The sequence below is a fragment of the Centropristis striata genome, chromosome 14, assembly GCF_030273125.1.
Source record: "Centropristis striata isolate RG_2023a ecotype Rhode Island chromosome 14, C.striata_1.0, whole genome shotgun sequence".
Classification (NCBI taxonomy): Eukaryota; Metazoa; Chordata; class Actinopteri; order Perciformes; family Serranidae; genus Centropristis; species Centropristis striata.
Genome location: NC_081530.1, coordinates 2,389,240 through 2,411,478, shown reverse-complemented (window position 1 = coordinate 2,411,478; position 22,239 = coordinate 2,389,240). Strand labels below are relative to the sequence as shown.

The 22,239-nt window shown below is 35.9% G+C and overlaps 1 protein-coding gene across 1 annotated transcript in view; it reads right to left on the bottom strand.

Annotated features, from left to right (window-relative positions):
- Positions 1 to 22,239, bottom strand: part of dlgap3 (discs, large (Drosophila) homolog-associated protein 3) — a 243,291-nt gene that overhangs the window by 52,088 nt on the left and 168,964 nt on the right. The window contains exon 4 of the mRNA XM_059350170.1: positions 4,999 to 5,051. Within this exon, the coding sequence (XP_059206153.1) occupies positions 4,999 to 5,051 (53 nt within the window). The remainder of the gene's footprint in view (positions 1 to 4,998; positions 5,052 to 22,239) is intronic.

The window sequence follows — 22,239 nt, the reverse complement described above, 5'->3', positions numbered from 1 at the left end:
AGGCTTATCAGCTAAAAAAACGTCACAATGGTTTATAATACTTACAGACAGTATTTCACAAATCTGGAACATAATCATGTTGGTATTTTAATAATCTGTCAGTAAACAAGGTAAACATTAGAAATGTGGTGTTCATGTTTAAAAGTAATCAACCAGTAATGTGGGCTTGTATGTTTGGGATTGACTTGTTTTCAGGTCCTCAAAGTTAACTGTGTCAGAGTACCCCTTGCTTGCCAAGCTAGCCAGCTAGCACTAGCATTAGCTTATAGCCTACATGATTCATTCATGTTCAATCATTCCAAAATGTCAAACTCAAGGCTTCAAAATCAGAGTTCACAAACCAGTGGGTGACATCACTATGTCCAATATTTTTTATGTAGTCTATAGTTGCAGTAAAAGCTGAGCCAGGTTCAACTTTTTTGGTGGACAAACAAGACTGGGCTAATGTTGGTCTGACTGTACTTGGCCTAAGAGTCTACAGCTATGCTAGCAGCTATAAGGCTTGAGACAGGCACAGTGTTGTTTTGAGCGAAGTGCTGATGTTGGCATGAGAATACTAAAATGCTGATGTTTAGCAGCTATGTTTACTATATTCATGAGTTAGCATGCTAACATCTACAACAGTACGACTTAGAATGTCAAGTTTTGCAGGTTGGTCAAAAACAAACGTAGGATATTGGACAAACTGATGATGGTAGTAGATATAAGTATATATAAAGTCAGGATCATCAAAGTTATACATATAGGGCAAATGTCTGTTCCACATTTTAAGGCAATCCATCCATCCATCCATAGTTGTTGAGCTATTTCACTCAAAACCACAAATGCCAAAGTAATTGTACCACTATAGGAAAAGTCAGGGAATCACCAAAGTCAATAGGATTATCATTTGCACTGCAAAAAAGCCAACTTGTATTTTTTTGGCCTAAAACAGTGATTTAATTTGGTAAAACTTGGAAATATAAATTACTGACATTTAGGGCAATAATGTAAGTTAGCACAACAAAGGAAGCCAGTTGTCTGCTCAAAAACAAGTTGGTGAGTTGTTGTTACTTATATCTTTAAGTTGGGGTTCACAACAAGGGACAATAGTTCTGATAACTCTTATTTCTTTGTTGTGAAATTTGGTCATTAGCGAAAGATAGTGGCTAACTGATGCTAGCGGCTAACTGATGCTAGCGGCTAACTGATGCTAGCGGCGCTGCTTGTTACGGCTACAAGAGTAGCCATTAGCGTATCAATGCTAACTCAAAATTGTGGTCGCAACATTAGCTGACATTCATAGCGGCGTTACAATCGTGCAAGAGTTGAGCAAACTCAAAAACAAAACTTAAAATATTTAGTTTAATTGTCCAACTTAAAATTTTATCGAAGTTTGTTGCCTTGAAATTTTGAGTTCACCCAACTTTTCTTTTTTTGCAGTGTGGGAGCTGTGCTGCATGTCTCCCCCTTTCACTCTTAATATCTCTCTATCAATAAAGCTATAAAATGCCCCAAAAATATATTTTAAAAAAACAAACAGCTCTTAATGTGAACATGTATCATTGTGTCTCGGGTGTTAGGAAAAACATGCAGTGTTCTCCACAAGACACAGAAACTCCCCGTGTACATTGTGTATGACTGTCACAGAAAATGCCTCATTTCTCATTTACAAGCCTCTGAAACATTCAAGCATTACTGAGGTTTTTTTGTTGTTTTTCAGTGGAGATGAGCGATGTATGTAATTCCATTATTGCGTTGCTTACGTGTTGCACTGCCAGACCAAAGTAATCTATTTCACTTAGTGTTAAATTTGTCGGCGCTGCAGTGGCTGGCTTTTGTTATTAGTCTACTCTTTTTGCGTCAAGATTGTGTCAGAGAAAGGAAAAGAAAGTGAGAGAGCAAAGGAAGGAAAAATAGCAAAGGGAGAAAAAGAAAGCCTTGAAATGCAGGCCATGCAGCTGTATGCCATAGGAATGTATAATTCTGTCCACTCAATTCATATTCAACACAGAGCACTGCACACTTCTATTAGCCTAATATTATCCAAATCAAATTAACTGAAGGTAATTTCATTTCTGTAATAGATACTATCTAATAGGATACGCACACTGCCATGTAGCATTACAACCGCTGTTCCTTCAAAAAGACAGATAGTCACCCAACACTGCCGCCATCTGACATTTAGTCATGTCATTTTAAATAGAACACACACACACACACACACACACACACACACACACACATTCTTGTACTTCTATCTTTGTGAGGACCCTCATTGGAATGGTGAATTCCCTTGCAAGCTTATAATCGTTTGGGATTTTTGATTAGTTTTAGCTTTAATTTCGTTGTGAATTTTTGTTTTCAAATTCGGTTCGTTTTAATGAGTTTTTAGAGTGAGTTTGCTAGTTTTAGTTTAGTTTTTATTAGTTTTAGTTTTTTGTAATGTGGTATTTGTTGGGTGGGAGATTTAAAGAGGTCACGGTAAATTTCGCCTTTATTTCCTTTGTCTTATCCATCTTCATTATGCATGAAAAAAGTTGACAAAGACGAAAATGAAGGACATTTTCACTATAATATAATTTGTAACCACACGATACAGTTTCATTTAATTTTCATTATAATGTAACCTTTAACCCTTAAAACAAAGTCTGAAATCTCAAAAAAGCCTTTAAAGAAGTGAGCCCCGGCCGAAATGTCCTCACTTTGCAAAAATGTTGGTTAAAAACGTGTCCTGGTCCTCACTATGTAAGAAGTACAAGAACACACACACACACACACACACACACACACACACACACACACACACACACACACACACACACAGGCATTTGAATTTTATAAATTGGTGTTTTGGTTTATAGCTGCCTACAAACCCAACACAGTGAAAAGTCAGCAGTGTTGTAAATGGAAAGGTCTTCTCATTCATTCCAGTCACCATTCATAGTTAGAATCAATGAGAAATGCTTGCAGAAAACAAGGGAGAGAGAGAGAGAGATAGGGAGGAAAAAAAGAGAGTGACATTCAGGAGTCATTCATTGAGGATGCAGACAAAGGACGAAGTATCGCAATAGAGGAGAAGTGAAAAAGTACTCTGCTATTGTTCCCCGCCTCATTATGGACTACCAAATCGGCGCAATCTAACCAGGCAAAACAATGAAACCACACTAGAGCTAGAATGAAAAGAAGCAGGAAAACAGGAGATAATGAAGACTTCATTAATCAGCGCTGATACCAGCCCTCATTTATCATGCCATTGTTGAAACCAATACAAATTCCACCGCTGAGATGTCCTTAAAAATGCCTGATTGTGGAAACTTTCCCACTTGCTTTCACACTGACATGATCTGTAGAAGTACACACTGAAAGGAGGCAATTGCCAGAGTAGGAATCCAAAAAATCTTTACTCACGCAGTGTCCTCCGGCGAAATTTACAGGTGGTGTGTGCGTATGTTAGATTTCCAATCAATTCAATGGAGTAGAACGAGAGGAAAGGAAAGGGAACGACAGTGTGTGCCTGCTGTTAGTGGCTCACTGTGCCTTTGATTTTTATAGCAATGAAAACTGCCGGTTTAATAAACTGTTAGTGAGATAAAATTGTCAGGCACAATGAAAATGAGTCTGCAGTTCTAATAAAATTGTCAAAGAAAAGATCAGAGAAAGCGGCAGGTTTTACAATGGCAGAATGAATACTTCTTGCATTATTAATTTGTTTTTGGGTGTGGTGTCTTAAGACACTGTAGGAAGTCAGAGATGTTCTTTGGAGTTATGTGTAAAAAAAGCTATAAACAAAAATAATGTAATGAACATTAAAAAGCATCTATTCACAGTATTTATCTTCCCTAGAATATTCTAAATGAGCTACTTTAAGGTCTCCATGTATCTTTTATTGATTATAAAGCAGTTCTAGGTGCAATATAGATATAGAAAGTATCAATGCACACATTTGCACTCAGCCCATAATCAGAAACTCTTTTAACCAGCCGTCAGGACTTCCTTAACCCTTAATAGGGGTTGCAAATTTGCAAACTTGCAAATTCCAAATTTGAACCCTAGAGAATATTGGAGGATATTACATACAGCCAGAATGTTTACAAAACATATGGACCCGGGGGAGGGGGGTCATATTTTGAGAAAAAAAGTACGAGATTAAAGTGGCAAAAAGTTGCTTCTTTCCCCACTTTTTTTTCATAAATCTGCGACTTTTTTCCTGCAGATTTGCCACTTTGAATCTCTTAAATCTGCGACTTTTTTCATGTAGATTTGCAACTTTAATCTAGTAAATTATAGAATAAAACTTTTTTCTCTAAATATTACCAATTTCAAGTTCTCTTCGTACAAGTCATTGAAGAATAACTCGACTGATTCTTGCAGATTTTTTTTCTAAATTTTTAATTTTTACATTGGAGGTCAAGGTCAATAAAGTTATTATTGTTATATTATTATCATACTGATTAGTCAAATGTCATGGTGTCACTGTCTGTGACATTTTGGATTTCCGCTGAAGTTAACAAATACGGTTTTTCGCCCGATAAAGGGTTATGGTTGTGATGTACCTATGTATGCTACATAGGTAGAAAGTGCTTCTATAGTGCTGTTACAGTCATTCCCCACAAGATCTCAGTTAATTTTCATTATAATGTAACCTTAAACCCTTAAAACAAAGTCTGAAATCTCAAAAAAGCCTTTAAGCACAGATGCGAAAGACTGGAAGCTGACCAATCAGGCTTTTAAGGGAAGGGGTTCTTAAAGAGACAGGCACTAAAATGGAGTGTTTCAGACAGAGGGTGACACTGCAGGAAACAATTTGTCATTTGAACATAAAGCATGTGAACCACAGAATGACAGATGTTAGTATCTCCAGTACCTGCTGTGGCCTTCCTTAAAAAGGTAGCCAGTAAACCTCTGAACAGTATTTTTCATGTCTTTTTTAACACAGTCGCCTCCACCTACATTGCTTCAATTACTTTGACAGATTCTGTGTGGTTGCTTGTATCTCGTCTTGACAGTGACACTTACATGGACAGGACGGTGTGGAGGATGTCTGCCTGTATCCACAGCAGTAAGTAGTGCTGAGTGTTAGAAACAATAAGCTGTTAGAATCACTTATTTGTTTCTGTCACGGCCACAGCAGTGCTCCTGTCTCTCTCTGGTGTTTCCATGTGTTCTCTGCTCCATGTGATTTCCATATGCCTGCTTTGTGTGTGTGTGTGTGTGTGTGTGTGTGTGTGTGTGTTAGGTGACATCCTATATCTGTTAGTGCAGAATTTAAGTGGCTTATAAAACCTTCAACAGCATCTGAATCAATGCTGACTTTGATGCATCCCCGTACACTTTATGTACCAATGCTTAGTGCCACTAAGCGTACAAATGTAACCAGCTCAAACTATGTAACATTTTATTGTATTATTGTAATACACAACTTTAAAGTTTTCATTGTATTAAGGATCAAATATACAGTTCTTTAGTCCAGCTATTCTCAACCTTGGGGTCGGGACCTGATTTCTGGGGGTCGCCAAATCATTTTGGAAGTCAGCTCTGTCTCCACTGTGTTAAAGTGTTCATGTGTTTTAGTCTTTTTGTTCATTTAATGTCTTTTTTTGGTCATTTTGTGTCTTTTTTGGGCCATTTTTTTTCATTTTGTGGTCAATTTTGAGTCCTTTTTTGCTTAATTTTATGTAATTTTTTGGTCATTTTGTGTCCTTTTTTGGCCCTTTTGTGTTTTTTTTGTCATTTTGTGTCTTTTCTGGTGAATTTGTCTTTTTGGGTAATTTTGTTTCTTTTTCTGGTCATTTTGTTTCTTTTTTTGGTAATTTTGTGTCTTTTGTGGTCAATTTGATTCTTTTTGGGGTAATTTTGTGTCTTTTCTGACAAATCCCAAAGTAGCAAGTTATTACTTTACAAGGAGTCTCTGGCTTGGACAACATCCATGTTAAATTTGGGATCACGACTCAAAAAGTTTGAGAACTACTGCTTTAGTCAATGGTAAGCATTTTCATTTCACTGTAATGTTTTTTTTTATATTTATAGGGTCATTTAAAAACACTTAGCTGTTATAAAAATAGAAAACTAATGTGACCGATGAAGCTTAGTGCAAGTTTTATTTTTGTGTTCTCTGCACATTACGTAATCTTTTACTGCCTGGCACAGTCCCAGGGCTTAAAGTGTCAGAAAAGTATTTTTTTGCAAAACATTGTGATGCCATAGTGAAGTTGACCTTTGACCTTTGGATATTAAAAATGGCAAAATTTTTATAATTTCATCCTTCTAGACTTTTTATTCAAACGTGTCATGATTAGGAAATTGATTCTTGAGTTATGAGCCAAAAACATATTTTGTCAGGTCACACTGACCTTGACCTTTCATGCCCAGAATCTAGGAGGCAAAACAAGTACAGGGACACAAAACAACTGCAAAGGAATACAAAGCAACTACAGAGAGACTCAAAGCGACCACAAAAATACACAAAACAACTACAAAGATTCCCAAACAACTACCAAAAGTGGCCAAACAACCACGGACTAAATATAACTAGAAACAGATGAAAAAACGAATTACAAATTGGCCAATAACTACAAAAAGACATATAACAACTGAAAAAGTCAGAAATAGGATGGTGACCACGTTTTATAACTCTGCCTTAAACTGTCCATTTAATGTTATTTAATTATTATTATTGTTGTTATTTAATTAATTAATTAATTTTAATTATGTATGTAATAATCATGTTTCATGATTATTATTATTGTGTGTGTTATTGTTTTATTGTTATTTATTTATTTCCTCCCGATTTTTTTAATTTTTTAAAATTTAATTTATTTATTAATATGATTTAATTTAATTAATGTATTATTATTATTATTATTATTATTACATATTAATTAATACATTTATTTTTATTAACTCAAGTATTTGTTTTCCTCAGAGATTACTGTTGGTTATGAGAGGGAAGGATGGGGTTTTATGACTGTATGTTCGTTGTTGTGTTCATTGTGTATTACTTTTTGGGAAAAAAATCAATAAATAAAGTTTTGAAAAAAAACGAAAAAAAAAAAACAACTTAAAAAGTCTGTATCCTGTGTAGGAGAGGTGGTAGGGCCCTTTCCGCTTTTCCATTTTCTTATAATCTGCCCATGCACTTACCCATACAATACTGCAGCTCCACACACACACACACACACACACACACACACACACACACACACACACAGCTAGTAACACAGGCTGTCTTAAAAACTGTCGTCTCTAAGCCGAGGCTGAGAGATGCAACTGCTTCCACAGGCTGAATTGGACGCTCCATGCATGTAAACTAAACTCAAGGCATAAAAATCAGTGGAGCTCCATTTCACTGTGCAAGTCTTTCCTGACTCGAATAAAAATAAACCTGCACATGCAAGGTCAAGAGGTCACAGATTGTAATGCAGCAGACAGCTCATTGAGAATCAAAAATTCAAATTGATAGATACTAATTATCTCATAAAATTAGACTAAATGTAATAATGAAAACTGGCTGCAGCTCACTTGATAAATGATTGTGCTCAGAAGTCTGTGTCCTTGTAGAGCCAACTTCAGATCCACAGATAATCAAGATCATGGAAGTAGTGGAGTGGAGAGGAAAAAGCTAATGAGTGCTAATGAGGAGAGAGATCATGGAAACAGCCACTTGATTACCTGTCTGACTCACAGTAATGGAAGACAATGCACCCATGATTAGTGTGTTTCCAACAGTAAAATTGCAGTGTGTATGTGTAATGCATACTCCTTCGCTCCGTCTGTTCTCCAACTTTGCCTTTTTATCTCTCTGCACTGCAAAAAAAGGAAAAGTTGGGTGAACTCAAAATTTCAAGGCAACAAACTTCGATAAAATTTTAAGTTGGACAATTAAACTAAATATTTCAAGTTTTGTTTTTGAGTTTGCTCAACTCTGAATTCAGATTTTTGTCAACTCAACTGTAAGTTGTACTAACTTATAATTTTACATTGTAATAACTTTTAATCCTTACTTCTGCTAACTTCTGCAATGTGCTGAATTGGCACGATTGTAATGCTGCTATGAAATGTCAGCTAATGTTGCGACCACAATTTTGAGTTAGCATTGATACGCTAAATCATAAATCATGGCCGCTAGCATCAGTTAGCCGCTAGCTTTCGCTAATGACCGAATTTCACCGCTTTCCTGCATTTCACAACAAAGAAATAAGAGTTATCAGAACTATTGTCCCTTGTTGTGAACCCCAACTTAAAGATATAAGTAACAACAACTCACCAACTTGTTTTTGAGCAGACAACTGGCTTCCTTTGTTGTGCTAACTTTCATTATTGCCCTAAATGTCAATAATTTATATTTCCAAGTTAAACCAACTTAAATCACTGTTTTAGGCCAAAAAATACAAGTTGGCTTTCTTGCAGTGTGTGTTGTTGCTTGGGGACTTATCATTTTTTTAATGCCATACAGCTTCACAGGCTAGCAAATGTGTGTGTGTGTGTGTGTGTGTGTTTGCATTTGTCACTGAGCTAGCAAGGATGGTGTGTCCATCACCCATCAATGGAGACAATAGAAGACAGCCATGAGCCCTCAGAGAAATATCCATAATCAGAGGGAAACACAGAGAGTCGGGATGCCTCAGAGGGACACGCTTAGCAAAAGTTTCTGAGGAATTTTGGATCTCTGGTGAGTTGGAGAGTGAATGAGTGACAAGCCATCTGTGGGAAACAGATGAGCTAGACAGCTTCAGCTGAGAAAGCCTTCCTTCCCACACAGAGGGAGAAGCTATATTCAGCAAAACAGTTGAGGATAAATCCACCTTAACTCAAATACACACATTTGTAGAGGAGCCTCCCCATCTGCTGCGGATATCTTCATGATGGAATTCTGCTTATTATTTTACTAACACGTCCACATACCTGAACAACAGAATAGATTGCCAATAACTCTCCAAAAGACATCTAGTTCAGGACAGGTGCAAGTTATGAAACAGTTGCAGTTTAACCCATTTAACCCATTAAAGCCTGGAAAGCAGATACGTCGTTTTGTAGTATTTGTATAAGCTCTCAAATACTTTTTAAATTTAACCCTATAAAGCCTGAACCGTGAAATAATTGCCAGAAAATTCTAAATTTTCAAAACTGGAGTGTTTGTTGAACCGGCTAAAAAAATGTTTAATTCAATATCAATTTTCATATATGAATTTAATTTGGATCATATTTGATACGTCAGGTCTTTTTGTGCAATTTGTTGCTCACAATTTGCTTTTCTTGAACTCACATAATCATATAAAACCTAATATTTTTAACCAAATAAAACTTTGACTTTCCTTTTAACATTTTCCTCAAACATACAAAATATTTGTTTCCATATAAAACAACATCATACATCTGTTGATATGAAGTTTTCACGCAGCAATCACAGATCCACCAGTGGAACCAGCAAATCATTTTTGTTACATCTGGTATTTTTGTGAAATTTGTTGCTCAGTTTTTTAAATCATCAATTCATGCATTCATCAGGTTTTTCAGGAAAAAAAATATCACACTGATGATGTAGAGGTCTCAAAAACTTATGTATCAAATATGATACACTTGGCTTTATAGGGTTAATATTATCTGCTACAGAGGCTGAAAAATCTATTATTTAAATTATTAAGACACTTCTGTTGAATTTCCAGAAAAACTTCAGGTTTTAGGGGCTTTTTTAAAAATCACCCAGAGGTTTTACAGGCGTTTTAGGCGTCAATGGGTTAAGCCGGGAAAGCATTACCGCATTTCTACCATTGAAACCGGGAGCGCTGTTGTGTTATTCTACCATTAAGGCCGGGACAGCGGATACGTCGTTTTGTAGTATTTGTATTTTTTTCCACCTATTTTCGGTCTCTTGGCCAATGAAATGCATCAGAATCAATCCCCATTAATATCTTCGCTATTTATTATATATTTATTTACTTTTTAGGTATTAGGGCTACGTGCAAGGCAAGATGCACTTTATATTCTTAAAAATGGGAACTCCCAATATCATAAAATTACCATTGCTGTTATTTAATAAATGTAATGTGTATTGATTATTGTGCATTTAAAATAGCACTTTATATTTACTGTGCAATCGGGCAATCTGCAATATAATTACGCACCTAACACTTTAACACTTAAGCACTCTGCAATTTAATCAACCCTTTGATATAATAAACATAGCGTTTAACACTAGTGAAATACGTTTGGTCCCCTGACCTCTGACCCCTGACCCCTGGCCTGTATGTTCCATGATCCACTATACTTTTCATTGTTCTTGCTTCTCTTTTTCTTTTCTGTTCTATTGTGCTCAAGGACACGTTTTCTCTCCTGCTGCTCATTCTGGCCATGAAGGCCAAACATGTTGTTATCGTTGTTTTATTGTTTTTATTGTTATTGTTATGGTATTGACATCAACCTGCCAAAGGGACTAAAGATGGAAATTAGCTGTTGGCTATAATCTTGCATATTTACATGTATATGTCCATTAATATGTATTGTCCCTGTTTTAAATAAATAAACTCAAACTCAAACTCATGATCAGAATACATGCGGCAGTGTCGCAATGCATCATGGGACTTTTCCAGAACTTTAAATCATGGAGGAAGACGACTATAGCGGAGGAGCTCAGCAGGAAGAGACGGAAGAGATCTGATGAAAACAGCGCCGATGATTTTATTGCTGACCATCACCTGTATTTTCTTAACAGGAAAGCTGATCTTTACAGTTACAAAGAAACCCTCTTGTGGTGTGTGTTGATACATTGAGCAATGAGCACCAAAGTTGTGACCAAAATCGAAACGTAAGAACTTTACATGAACCCACACAGCAAAAACTGGAGTGTTGAAATTTCAGGGTTAAACATGTCAGAGTTGATTTCCACTCTCAAAGTGTCATTTTAACACATTCTGATTCAGTCTGAGTCCTTAAAATAAATGCTGTTTTTGAAAATGTATTTTTCTTGGAATTAATTATTCTGTCATTTTAATTGTTGTATTAGTTATTATTTTTTAAACTATGTAGTGTTAATTTAACCCAGTTTAGTGAGTTAAAAAGTAACTCTTGGCACAGTGTTAAATAATTAACTATTTTGAAAATGTTGATTTAACTCTGTAGAGTGTGGAGCTATATAAACCCTCGAAAAGTGTTAAAATTGACTCTGTGGGAGTTGATTCAACACTCCAGTTTTTGCTGTGCATAAAGTAATGCTTTTTCTGAATGTGAATTTTTTACTATTGTCCACATGCAATGCAATTGATTTTTGATTGTTTGGAGCTTAGCTGTCATTTTAACCGTCTTCCTCTCTGGCTGGAGAACAAGCTGGACGGCTGCCATTGGGTTGAAGGAAGTAGGGATGGGGGAGGATTATTTATTATTATACAAGGCCAGGAGAGAAAGATGTACACTGTAAAAAAATGTTTGTAGAAATTACAGTAAAACACTGTCAAATTGCATCAGAAATAGGTCGTGAAATTTAACATTGTGTATCACCGTAGTAGATACTTTTAATTACTGTAAATCAAAGAATAGCATAAAACTTTAAATTCTACTGTCATAAACTGTAGAAAACACACAGTTGTGCTGTAAAAATAAACAATTTTCATGTAAAATGAATGGAGAAATACCATGATGACACAGTTATCCTGAAAGTAATGGGATTATTCAGTATAAATTACATTTTTTTTGCTGATATTTACATTTACATACGCTCACTGTATTTCTTACGGTGAAATTCTGGCAACCACAGCTGCCGGTATTTTACCGTAAATTAAACAGATTTTTTTTTACAGTGTAGCTCCATTCAGGAATTCACAAATTAAAAGTAATCTCTCCTTTATTTGGAAACACTTAACTCCCCCAAGTTGTGTATGGCTTCAGCTTTTTATGTGTACTGAGAGTTTATAAAAAAGACTTGTCATTAATAATACTGTCAATATTTAATCCACTTGTAATTCATGTAATCTCATTGTTGAACCCCAGAACCGCAAAGCAATTTAGTTTTAATATGGAACAACTCATAAGTGTTCAAACAGTGGTGATTCATTGAGAGGCCCAAGTGGTCCAACTTTAAATAGAAGTGATTCTGAAAGCACCATTTAGTCTACAGCTTCATATTTTAGGATAACGCTAAGAGATGTCAGGGCTTTTCAAGGGTTGGTGCAACATTTCTCTCACTTATAGTTATATGAGAACCACTTATATTGCTATAAACCGTCTCTTTTAACCAATAAACCACTTGGCAGTGATTTTAGAACAGCAAAGCAGTGCTTGTTGTCATGCATATTAACAATAGAAAACAAATGTCAGAAAGTTGCCACCTAACTTTGTGGGTCTATACGGCATTTTAGCTTCTTTTGACAAGTTGTTTTAGATTTCTGGGCCACGAAACTTCATCAACGTAATGTTGCCTTGACAAAATTTAACCCAAATTAAAAGCCTTATGTAGTTCCTTCCCAAAGAGATAGCACAACATGGTGGTCCAAATAGTTGCCTTCTATTCTATTCTATTCTATTCTACTCTACTCTATTCTATTCTATTCTATTCTATTCTATTCTATTCTACTCTACTCTACTCTACTCTACTCTTTTCTATTCAACTCTACTCTTCTCTACTCTACTCTACTCTACTCTACTCTTTTCTATTCTTTTCTATTCTATTCTACTCTACTCTACTCTGGTCTTTTCTATTATTTTCTACTCTATTCTATTCTACTCTACTCTAGTCTTTTCTATTCTACTCTACTCTTTTCTATTCTACTCTATTCTATTCTACTCTACTCTACTCTTTTCTATTCTATTTTATTCTATTCTATTCTATTCTACTCTACTCTACTCTGGTCTTTTCTATTCTATTCTACTCTACTCTTTTCTATTCTATTCTACTCTTTTCTATTCTATTCTATTCTATTCTACTATTTTCTATTCTATTCTACTCTATTCTATTCTATTCTACTCTACTCTTTTCTATTCTATTCTACTCTACTCTACTCTGGTCTTTTCTATTCTACTCTACTCTAGTCTTTTCTATTCTACTCTACTCTACTCTAGTCTTTTCTATTCTACTCTACTCTAGTCTAGTCTTTTCTATTCTATTCTATTCTATTCTAGGTTTATATGATACTGATCTGGTATGACTAGACCTATGTTTTATATTTTTACATTATCCTGATTGTTTGCAACAATTTTCAAAACCAGAAAAATTTGTAATTTTATTGAAAGTAGGCGAGTAGCTAATAGTAAATCATACAAAGTTACAGAATTTACTCAGAAATAATGCATTTTTCATGAATTGCTAAAGTGTACCATAATGTTAAATCGTAACAACAATTTCCAACATTTTAGTATGATTTATTTTGGCCATGGATAACAATTCTGGGCTACCCTACAATTTAATTCACCACATAACGCTAGCTACAGTAGCTGTCAAGTGCACATTTAAAAACAACCTCAGTGCTGTACAGTTATTAAAATAGAATAAAATCATACACAAATAGTTATAAATAAAAACAATAAAATACTAAAAAACAGTAAAACAATAAAATAGTAATAAAAACTCAATCCAAAAACAGATAGCTGTGTGGGTTGTTGTGCGCTAGTTAGCAAGTTAGCTAACTAGCGCACCTAGCAACCGTAGCTCTGACCCCTCCTGATGGTGGGGCCACTGAAAAACTAACCAGAAAAACTCCAAAAGATACTTTAAAGACAGTTACTTTACTTTCATCACAAAGAAAAGAAAAAAAATAAAAAGCCCTCAAGTCAGAAGAGTTAAACAGTAAATTCATCTCAACTTTGCTTATCACTTATTACTAACACCACTTATTACTAACAGACCATGCAGGCTGGGTAAGTAAAAGCATGTTTTGTTGTTTAGGAATTTAACTGATCATTTAATGCAACAGTGGTGTTTATTCTTCTGCTTGAATGTTATTTTTTTTTAATTATTTTTCAGCTTATCACAGTTACTGAACTGTAGCTTAACAGCATTATTGCAAAGCTAAGTTATTAGTCGGCACAGAAAGTAGACATTTATTATGTATTATACCCAACAGTATCTTCACTAATTAAAAGTGAGAATAACAATCAGCTTTGATAGAAACATAGGAGGGTGTCTGTGAAAAGGAAAGAAGCAGGGAGCCAGTGGCGTGTGAAGCTGAAGGTGTGACAGAAGACTAAAGTGGTGGGAAGAGAGAGCCGACAAGGTGCAGATGTGTTAAAAAAGCTCGGTGTCGAGGTTCACGAGCCTCGTTAGTTCTGCCTCTCACAGGAAGCTGATCTCTCTAATCAGAATAAGCAGCTTGTCAGCGCACACTTCTCATCATCTAATTAATCACAATCAGACAGGAATCTACAACACATTAGCGTTACCTAGACTTCCCACAAATTCACACACACACGTTCACAGTGGCCTTTACTCAGTCTGACTGGCCATGAGTGGGTTTTTTTTTTCTGTTTCCCCTCAATCAATTTACTCTTAGTCTAGATGGAATCGTCCAAAAAGTGAAAGTGAGGAGCATTTATGGGTACAAGTCAGGAACCGGCCTACTTTACTTATTTCAAGGGTGCTGAATCCCCCCCAAAAAATGGTTCCCAAGCGAAATTTTGAGTTTTTGACCTTCTAATTTGCATATCAAAATGGCCGTCAAATTGCCCATCTTGCTCAGTTGTTGGACCATTTTCCAAGTTTTTTTGTAAGTAGGCAATCAAAGATGAGGAAATTAAGTTTCTGGATCTATAGTCTAGGGTCAGAGCAAGAATATAGTGGAGGCTCAGTGCCTTTTTTATGTATATTTATATATATGCAAAATACCAACTTTTAAGGTGAAATTAAGCATTATTTGTGTCATTTTTTAAGGCCGACATAAATATTCAATCAATCACTTTTAAATGTTCCAGTTGGTATTTTGCATATATATATATATATAATATATATATATATATTTATATATATATATATATATATATATATATATATAATATATATATATATATATATATATATATATATACATAAAAAAGACACTGAGCCTCCACTATATCCTTGCTCTGACCCTAGACTATAGATCCAGAAACTTAATTTCCTCGTCTTGATTGCCTACTTACAAAAAAACTAAGGGGAAATGGTCCAATGACTGAGCAAGATGGGCAATTTGGTGGCCATTTGATATACAAATGAGAAGGTCAAAAACTCAAAATTTCGCTTGGGAACCATTTTTTTTTGGACTCAGCACCCTTGAGATCTGTAAGGTAGGCCGGTTCCTGACTTGTACCCATAAATGCTCCTCACTTCTTATAGGAGGCCTTTATTCTGAAATCCGTCTGGACTATCTTGTATGTGTACAGGCATCTGTAGCGCTGCGACCTCACTAAGTTTCAAGGGCGCCATGAAAGCGGAACGATTTGGGCTCATCACATCAATACCAACCCTTAACGCCCTTTACTTCTCAGCCAGCTGTGACGAGGAGGGGGGGGGGGGAGAAAAAAAAATCTTGAGTCAATCAAATGAAAGATAAAATCACAAAAGCTGAGAATGAGAGAGAGAAGGGGGTGCAAGAGTGGGAGAGAATCTCTCGGGTGGGGAGACGGAGCGATTTAGAAGCACTGTCAACCACTCGTTCCCGTTCTACACTCCTTGAGGATCAGAGGGAAGCTCGGTGTCATTCGCCTGTCTGCTCTTTGATGTGTGCTGTGTGAGAGACGAGGCTCGCGGCCTTTCATGTCGTACTTTGTATTCAAGCATCCCAACCCTGGCGAGAATTACAGTAAGATAGTCATTTAGTTCAAGCTCATCACGCCGCCGATTTGCTTCTTCAGAGGCATTCGACTGTACTTATGTTAAGGCTGCGCCCACTTCAACAAAGCACATCGAGCTGTATTTCACAGAACAGAAAAGAAAAGACGCAAAAAATACAAATGGAAAATATAAAGTATCTTTTTTTTTCTCTTTAGCTCTGGATCCATTAATTATTCTGCTTCAATGCCCTGAAAACACGACACATACCTACATACGCTACCGGTCAAAAGTTTTAGAACAGCCCAATTTTTCCATTTTTTATGGAAATTCAAGCAGTTCAAGTCAAATGAACAGCTTGAAAGGGTACAAAGGTAAGTGGTGAACTGCCAGAGGTAAATAAAAAAAGGTAAGCTTAACCAAAACTGGAAAATAATGTACATTTCAGAATTATACAAGTAGGCCTTTTTCAGGGAACAAGAAATGGGTTAACAACTTAACTCTATGGAGTCTTGGGCTATTTTGACCATTTTTTAATTATTTTCATGTCTTTGTAAGTCATTTTGTGTCTTTTTTTGGTCATTTTGTGTCTTTTTTTGTCATTTTGTGTCTTTTTTTAGTCCTTTAGTCCAACATTAAAATGTGATTTTGAATCTTTTTTATTTTCAAAACACTATCATGCTCAATAAAGACTTTTAAATGTTGCAAATGTGCATTAATTTCAGAGTACACTGAGACATTAAACTGCATCATTTTCAATTAAATTCTGGAAAAGTTGGTGTGTTCTAAAACTTTTGACCAGTAGTGTACGTATTCAGAAAAATAGTCTATTTTGCCCTTCAGCCCACTATGTCACAGCAATGTACAGAAATGCATCGAGGTAAAAGGGTATGCAGTAATTTCCTGAGCCAAAGGTACATATTTCACTCACCTAATACATTTACAAGAAAGCAAAAGTAGAATCTAAAGGTCAATGGTTTGTTCAGTTCACAATCTTCCACTCATGGTCAAGAGCCTTAGACTGTAACACTGGTATGACATCATCGGGCAGGATCTGTTTTTAGCTCTGAGAGAGTTGCTCTGATTGGCTTTTCCCAATCTGCAAGAGGAACATGAGACTGGGGATGGAGTGTTTTTTTTCCCCCTTCACTTTAAAACACTGTACAGGGGCGTGTTCCTGCAGATGACTGGATGCACTGCAAAAAAAAGCTATGAAATGTCAGCTAATGTTGTGACCACAATTTTTGAGTTAGCATTGATACGCTAATTGCTACTCTTGTAGCTGTAACAAGCAGCGCCGCTAGCATCAGTTAGCCGCTAGCATCAGTTAGCCGCTAGCATCAGTTAGCTGCTAGCATCAGTTAGCCGCTAGCATCAGTTAACCGCTAGCATCAGTTAACCGCTAGCATCAGTTAGCGGAAGAGATAAGAGTTATCAGAACTATTGTCCCTTGTTGTGAACCCCAACTTAAAGATATAAGTAACAACAACTCAACAACTTGTTTTTGAGCAGACAACTGGCTTCCTTTGTTGTGCTAACTTACATTATTGCCCTAAATGTCAGTCATAAGTTTTACCAAATTAAATCACTGTTTTAGGCCAAAAAATACAAGTTGGCTTTTTTGCAGTGTGGAGACAATATGGTAGGCAGCTCTATTTTTTACCTAATTTAAACTGTGCAACTGAGGATCTTGGCCTCATCATTTGGCCACATCAATTCCAAAGAGAACCCCATTGCGGAAAAGACAAATTGCTGGAGCACAGTAGCTTCAACATTCAAAATTAGTAAATAATCTTGGTTATGTATTTCTAAACAACTGAACAACTTTTGGGTCAGTGAAGCCAATAAAGGGGGGTAACTCCATTGGTTTAAAAAAAAAAAAAAAAGTCAATGTATTGAAGTCTGTAAGAAAATGATCCTATTTCTCACTTGATTTATTACCTCAGTTAAAATTGTCCTAATGAGTTTATGGTCTCAATTGCTGGTTTCATATCGTCCTCATTACAACATGATGTTCAATTTGGAAAATATGATGCTATTTTGAGTAAAATAGGCAATAAAGCAGAATATGCTTTAGGGCTTGAATAAATTGGGATTGACAGTGAGTGTGCATTTGTGTGTTAGAACTTTGGTCACTTAAATGTATTTTTCAGGTTTTTTGCACCTTAATAGCTTGACTCTACCCTCTTGTTCAAATATGGTCATTTCTGGCTCCAAAATAACAAATGGCGACGACCAAGAACCAAAATGCTGACAGCCAAAACACCAAACTGGAGGCTTCGTGATAGTCATAAAACCAGTGGGTGACATCATGATGGCTACGCCCACTTATTATGTTTTTACAGTCTATGCTTCAGAGTCAAAAAGAAAGAACTTCATCTTGGGCTCATCATTTGGCCAAATTACCTCCATGAGACCTCCCAAAATATCCTCCTTACTGCAGTAGTTTCAAGATCAAAATGCAATGGGGCATTAAATCAATATGGTTATGTATTTCTTTTTTCAATATGCTACTGATGCCAAATATTGATAGAGCTCTAAATTATCCTGCTACCATTTTGGCTTAGCAGAGAGTCACTTCCTCATGACTGACTGTAGTTGCCCTGATATAAAGGATGTTAGGATGAGAGCAAGTTAGCCAATATGCTGTTATAAGGCTCAGCCCACTGTGAGTTGTGTAATACTGATGGGACAAACAAACGGCAGAAAAACAAAGATGATTTTGTGGAGAGTACAGGTAATGCTGCTTCACTTCTATCTGCCTTTATTGGATATAATGGTACTACAAATGTTGAAAACTTTAATATCCAGGAGAATATGACTTGCTGTTTTCTGCAGGCTTGGATCAAAGTGATGCATTTACAGCAGACGTCACACTATTCACTACCACATGGGTCCAAGGTAGCTGCTGTAAAATTAAACACTTTTCTTTCTGAAAAGACTGGGATACACAGGTAGTTTTTCATGGCGGCAGCACACACAGGAACAGTCTGTCCTGGTTGCTTTGTCAAGGCGGTCAGTGGTTCACAGCGGACACAAAGACATTGCAGGACCACTTTATGGATGGACCCCTTCTTGGGATTGTAACAATGATAGACAGCCAAAAAGCACACAGAGAATACACTCGAACCCCTGAATTAGACAGATTTACAAAAAAACGAAATAAAGTTTTTGCTTTCCTGCCAACAGAGTATTGATACACTGCAAAAAAAGAAAAGTTAGATGAACTAAAAATTTCAAGGCAACAAACTTCGATAAAATTTTAAGTTGGACAATTAAACTAAATATTTTAAGTTTTGTTTTTGAGTTTGCTCAACTCTGAATTCAGATTTTTGTCAACTCAACTGTAAGTTGTACTAACTTACAATTTTACATTGTAATAACTTTTAATCCTTACTTCCGCTAACTTCTGCAATGTGCTGAATTGGCACGATTGTAACGCCGCTATGAAATGTCAGCTAATGTTGCGACAACAATTTTGAGTTAGCATTGATACGCTAATGGCTACTCTTGTAGTTATAACAAGCAGCGCCGCTAGCATCAGTTAGCCGCTAGCATCAGTTAGCCACTAGCATCAGTTAGCCGCTAGCATCAGTTAGCCGCTAGCTTTCACTAATGACCGAATTTCACCGCTTTCCAGCATTTCACAACAAAGAAATAAGAGTTATCAGAACTATTGTCCCTTGTTGTGAACCCCAACTTAAAGATATAAGTAACAACAACTCACCAACTTGTTTTTGAGCAGACAACTGGCTTCCTTTGTTGTGCTAACTTACATTATTGCCCTAAATGTCAATCATTTATATTTCCAAGTTTTACCAACTTAAATCACTGTTTTAGGCCAAAAAATACAAGTTGGCTTTTTTGCAGTGTACCAATCTCATCTCTCTACACTTAATAAGAAGATGGAGCTGGCACGTAGCTAGCTTAGCTAAGCATAGACTGTAAACAGGGGGAAACAGCTAGCCTGGCTCTGACATTGAGCTAAGCTAACCGACTTTTGGCTCCAGTGACTTGTTTACCATGCAGCAGAGGTGGGACCAAGTAAGTTACAAGTTACAAGTAAGTCTCAAGTCTTTGCATTCAAGTCCCGAGTCAAGACAGCCAACGACCAAATCAAGTCCCAGGTCCAAACCTAGAGTTCTGAACAAATTATAGTGCAGTCTTAAACAAATGTAATTTCTTTTTAAAATGTATATTTATATATTAAAAGAAGTTTGGTAAATCAAGTTTTACTGAACTTAATCATAAAAAACTTTCAAAGCATATAGCATGGCTTGGGGGAAGATATCAAGTATTTTCAAGTCAAAAGGCTCTAGTCTAAGTGAAGTCACAAACCATTGGTGTTAAAGTCCAAGTCCAGTTGAAAGTCTTTTTTGATTTTGTCGATACAAGTCTGTAGTGATCAAATTTGTGACTCAAGTCTGACTCGAGTCCAAGTCATGTGACTAGAGTCCACAACTCAGCCATACAGACATTAAAATTGTATTGAGTGATGCTCTCATCTAACCCTCAGCAAAAAAATAAAAAAAAATATTTAAGCTTATTAAAGATCATTCAGACAAATGTCCTTGTATGGTTAGCTAGCCTGGCTCTGTTCAAAAGGCTCAGTAAAGCTGACTAATTAGTATGTTATATTGTTTCTATTTGAATCCTTACAAAAATTAAAACGTACAAATGACAAGTTTTGGTTGCATTTTTTCCTTCTGTCCCTGCTGGTTTTCTGACCATGTCCCTTTGTTTCTAAGTGTTAAAATAACCTCGTGCCTAGATTCAGATGTAGCAAATGGATATGACAGTTGTATCCTTTCTCTCATCTAATTCTCTGCAAGAAAGCAAAACCACAAGAGTTACCATTTTTGAATCCTTTTCATGTCATTACGTGTCTTTGTAAGTCATTTTGTGTCTTTTTTGGTCATTTGTGTCATTTTTGTGTATTTTTTGTCATTGGTGTCATTTATGTGTCTGTTTTAGTTATTTTGTGTCTTTTTTTGGTCATTTTGTGTCTTTTTTTTGGTCATTTTGTGTCTTTTTTGGTCATTTCGTGTCTTTTTCAAGACAAGTTTTGGTTGCATTTTTAACCTCGTGCGGAGCCTAGATTCAGATGTAGCAAATGGATATGACAGTTGTATCCTTCCTCTCATCTAATTCTCTGCAAGAAAGCAAACCCCAAGAGTTATATACCGTTCTGCTACCTTATGACCTCTCTATGTTGTGTATTTAGTGGCACTGATATCCTACATTCTAGCTGAAAAGCTTGACCTTTTATTTGAGCGACAAATAAATAAAGACAGAAAAACTCTTTGTGTGTACCTGACCTGCACTTTGTAATCCAGTGGAAAGGTTAGCAGGCAGCAGTTCTGACTCATGCTCAAAACACACACAGACACACCGTGCACGACAGAGCGGGTGGAAAACACCCCAAGTATCTGAAAAGGTCAAGGGTTGTGGATCAATTCTGACAGGGCCACTGGGATATGGACACAGATGGCGCATAATCTCCCATCCCCTCTGAATTATGCAGTGCGACTCCCCCTCTCTCTCTTCTCTCGCCAAAATCACAGCCAAAACATTCATTCAGACCTAGTTAGATTCGACTAAAAGCCCTTGTTGGTTCACACTCCAGTGACTCAGTGAAGAGAGATCAGTAAAAACAACAAAACAGAAACAAAAATAAAACTACTTTATGATATAAAATGTGCAATTATGTTTCATTTCTGAAGTATGTTCTTTTTGGATGGCTTTTTAATGGCTGAAATAAATATTTAACCTGCCAAAAGTAGAAGCAAAGTTATGATTTATATAACGTTATAATATACTCATATTATACAAACTGTATTCGTGCCACTGACAGTGAATTAGAGGACAAACATGAAGATCCTTTTCTGCATAATTACATACTTATATGAAAATCCTTGCAGTTCACAATGTCATCCCAGCTATTGCATATATCAAGTTCCTCTGACTGCATTTGGTGCCACATAGGCAGCAGTTTCCATATCATAGGCTACATTATTACCATATGAGGTCATTTTTTCCATTTGGCAGGTCAATGTGCCCTGGGAGAACGCCTTTCAAAATTATTAAAATGTGAAATGGAGAGTCTACACATTATTTGGTACAATCAGGCTACTCATTATTTTAGATGCTAATAATATAGCTCAGAGGATGAGCATGGAGGATGGTATGATTGCACAATGCATATTAAAAGTCTGAGAATATATACTGAAACCTGAGAATATATATTGAAGGTTTTAACAGAAGGTTTTGATATATATTCTCAGGTTTCAATACCTATATATACACAGACACACAGACACACACACATATATATTTTTATTTATTTATTTATATATATTTTTTTTATTTATTTATTTATTCATATATATTTTTATTTTTATTTTTATATATATATATATATATATATATAATTTTTTTATTTATACATATATATGTTTATTTTATTTTATATATATATATATATATATATATATAAGCCTTGTAAATTGACACTGGGGATAGAAAAGGTT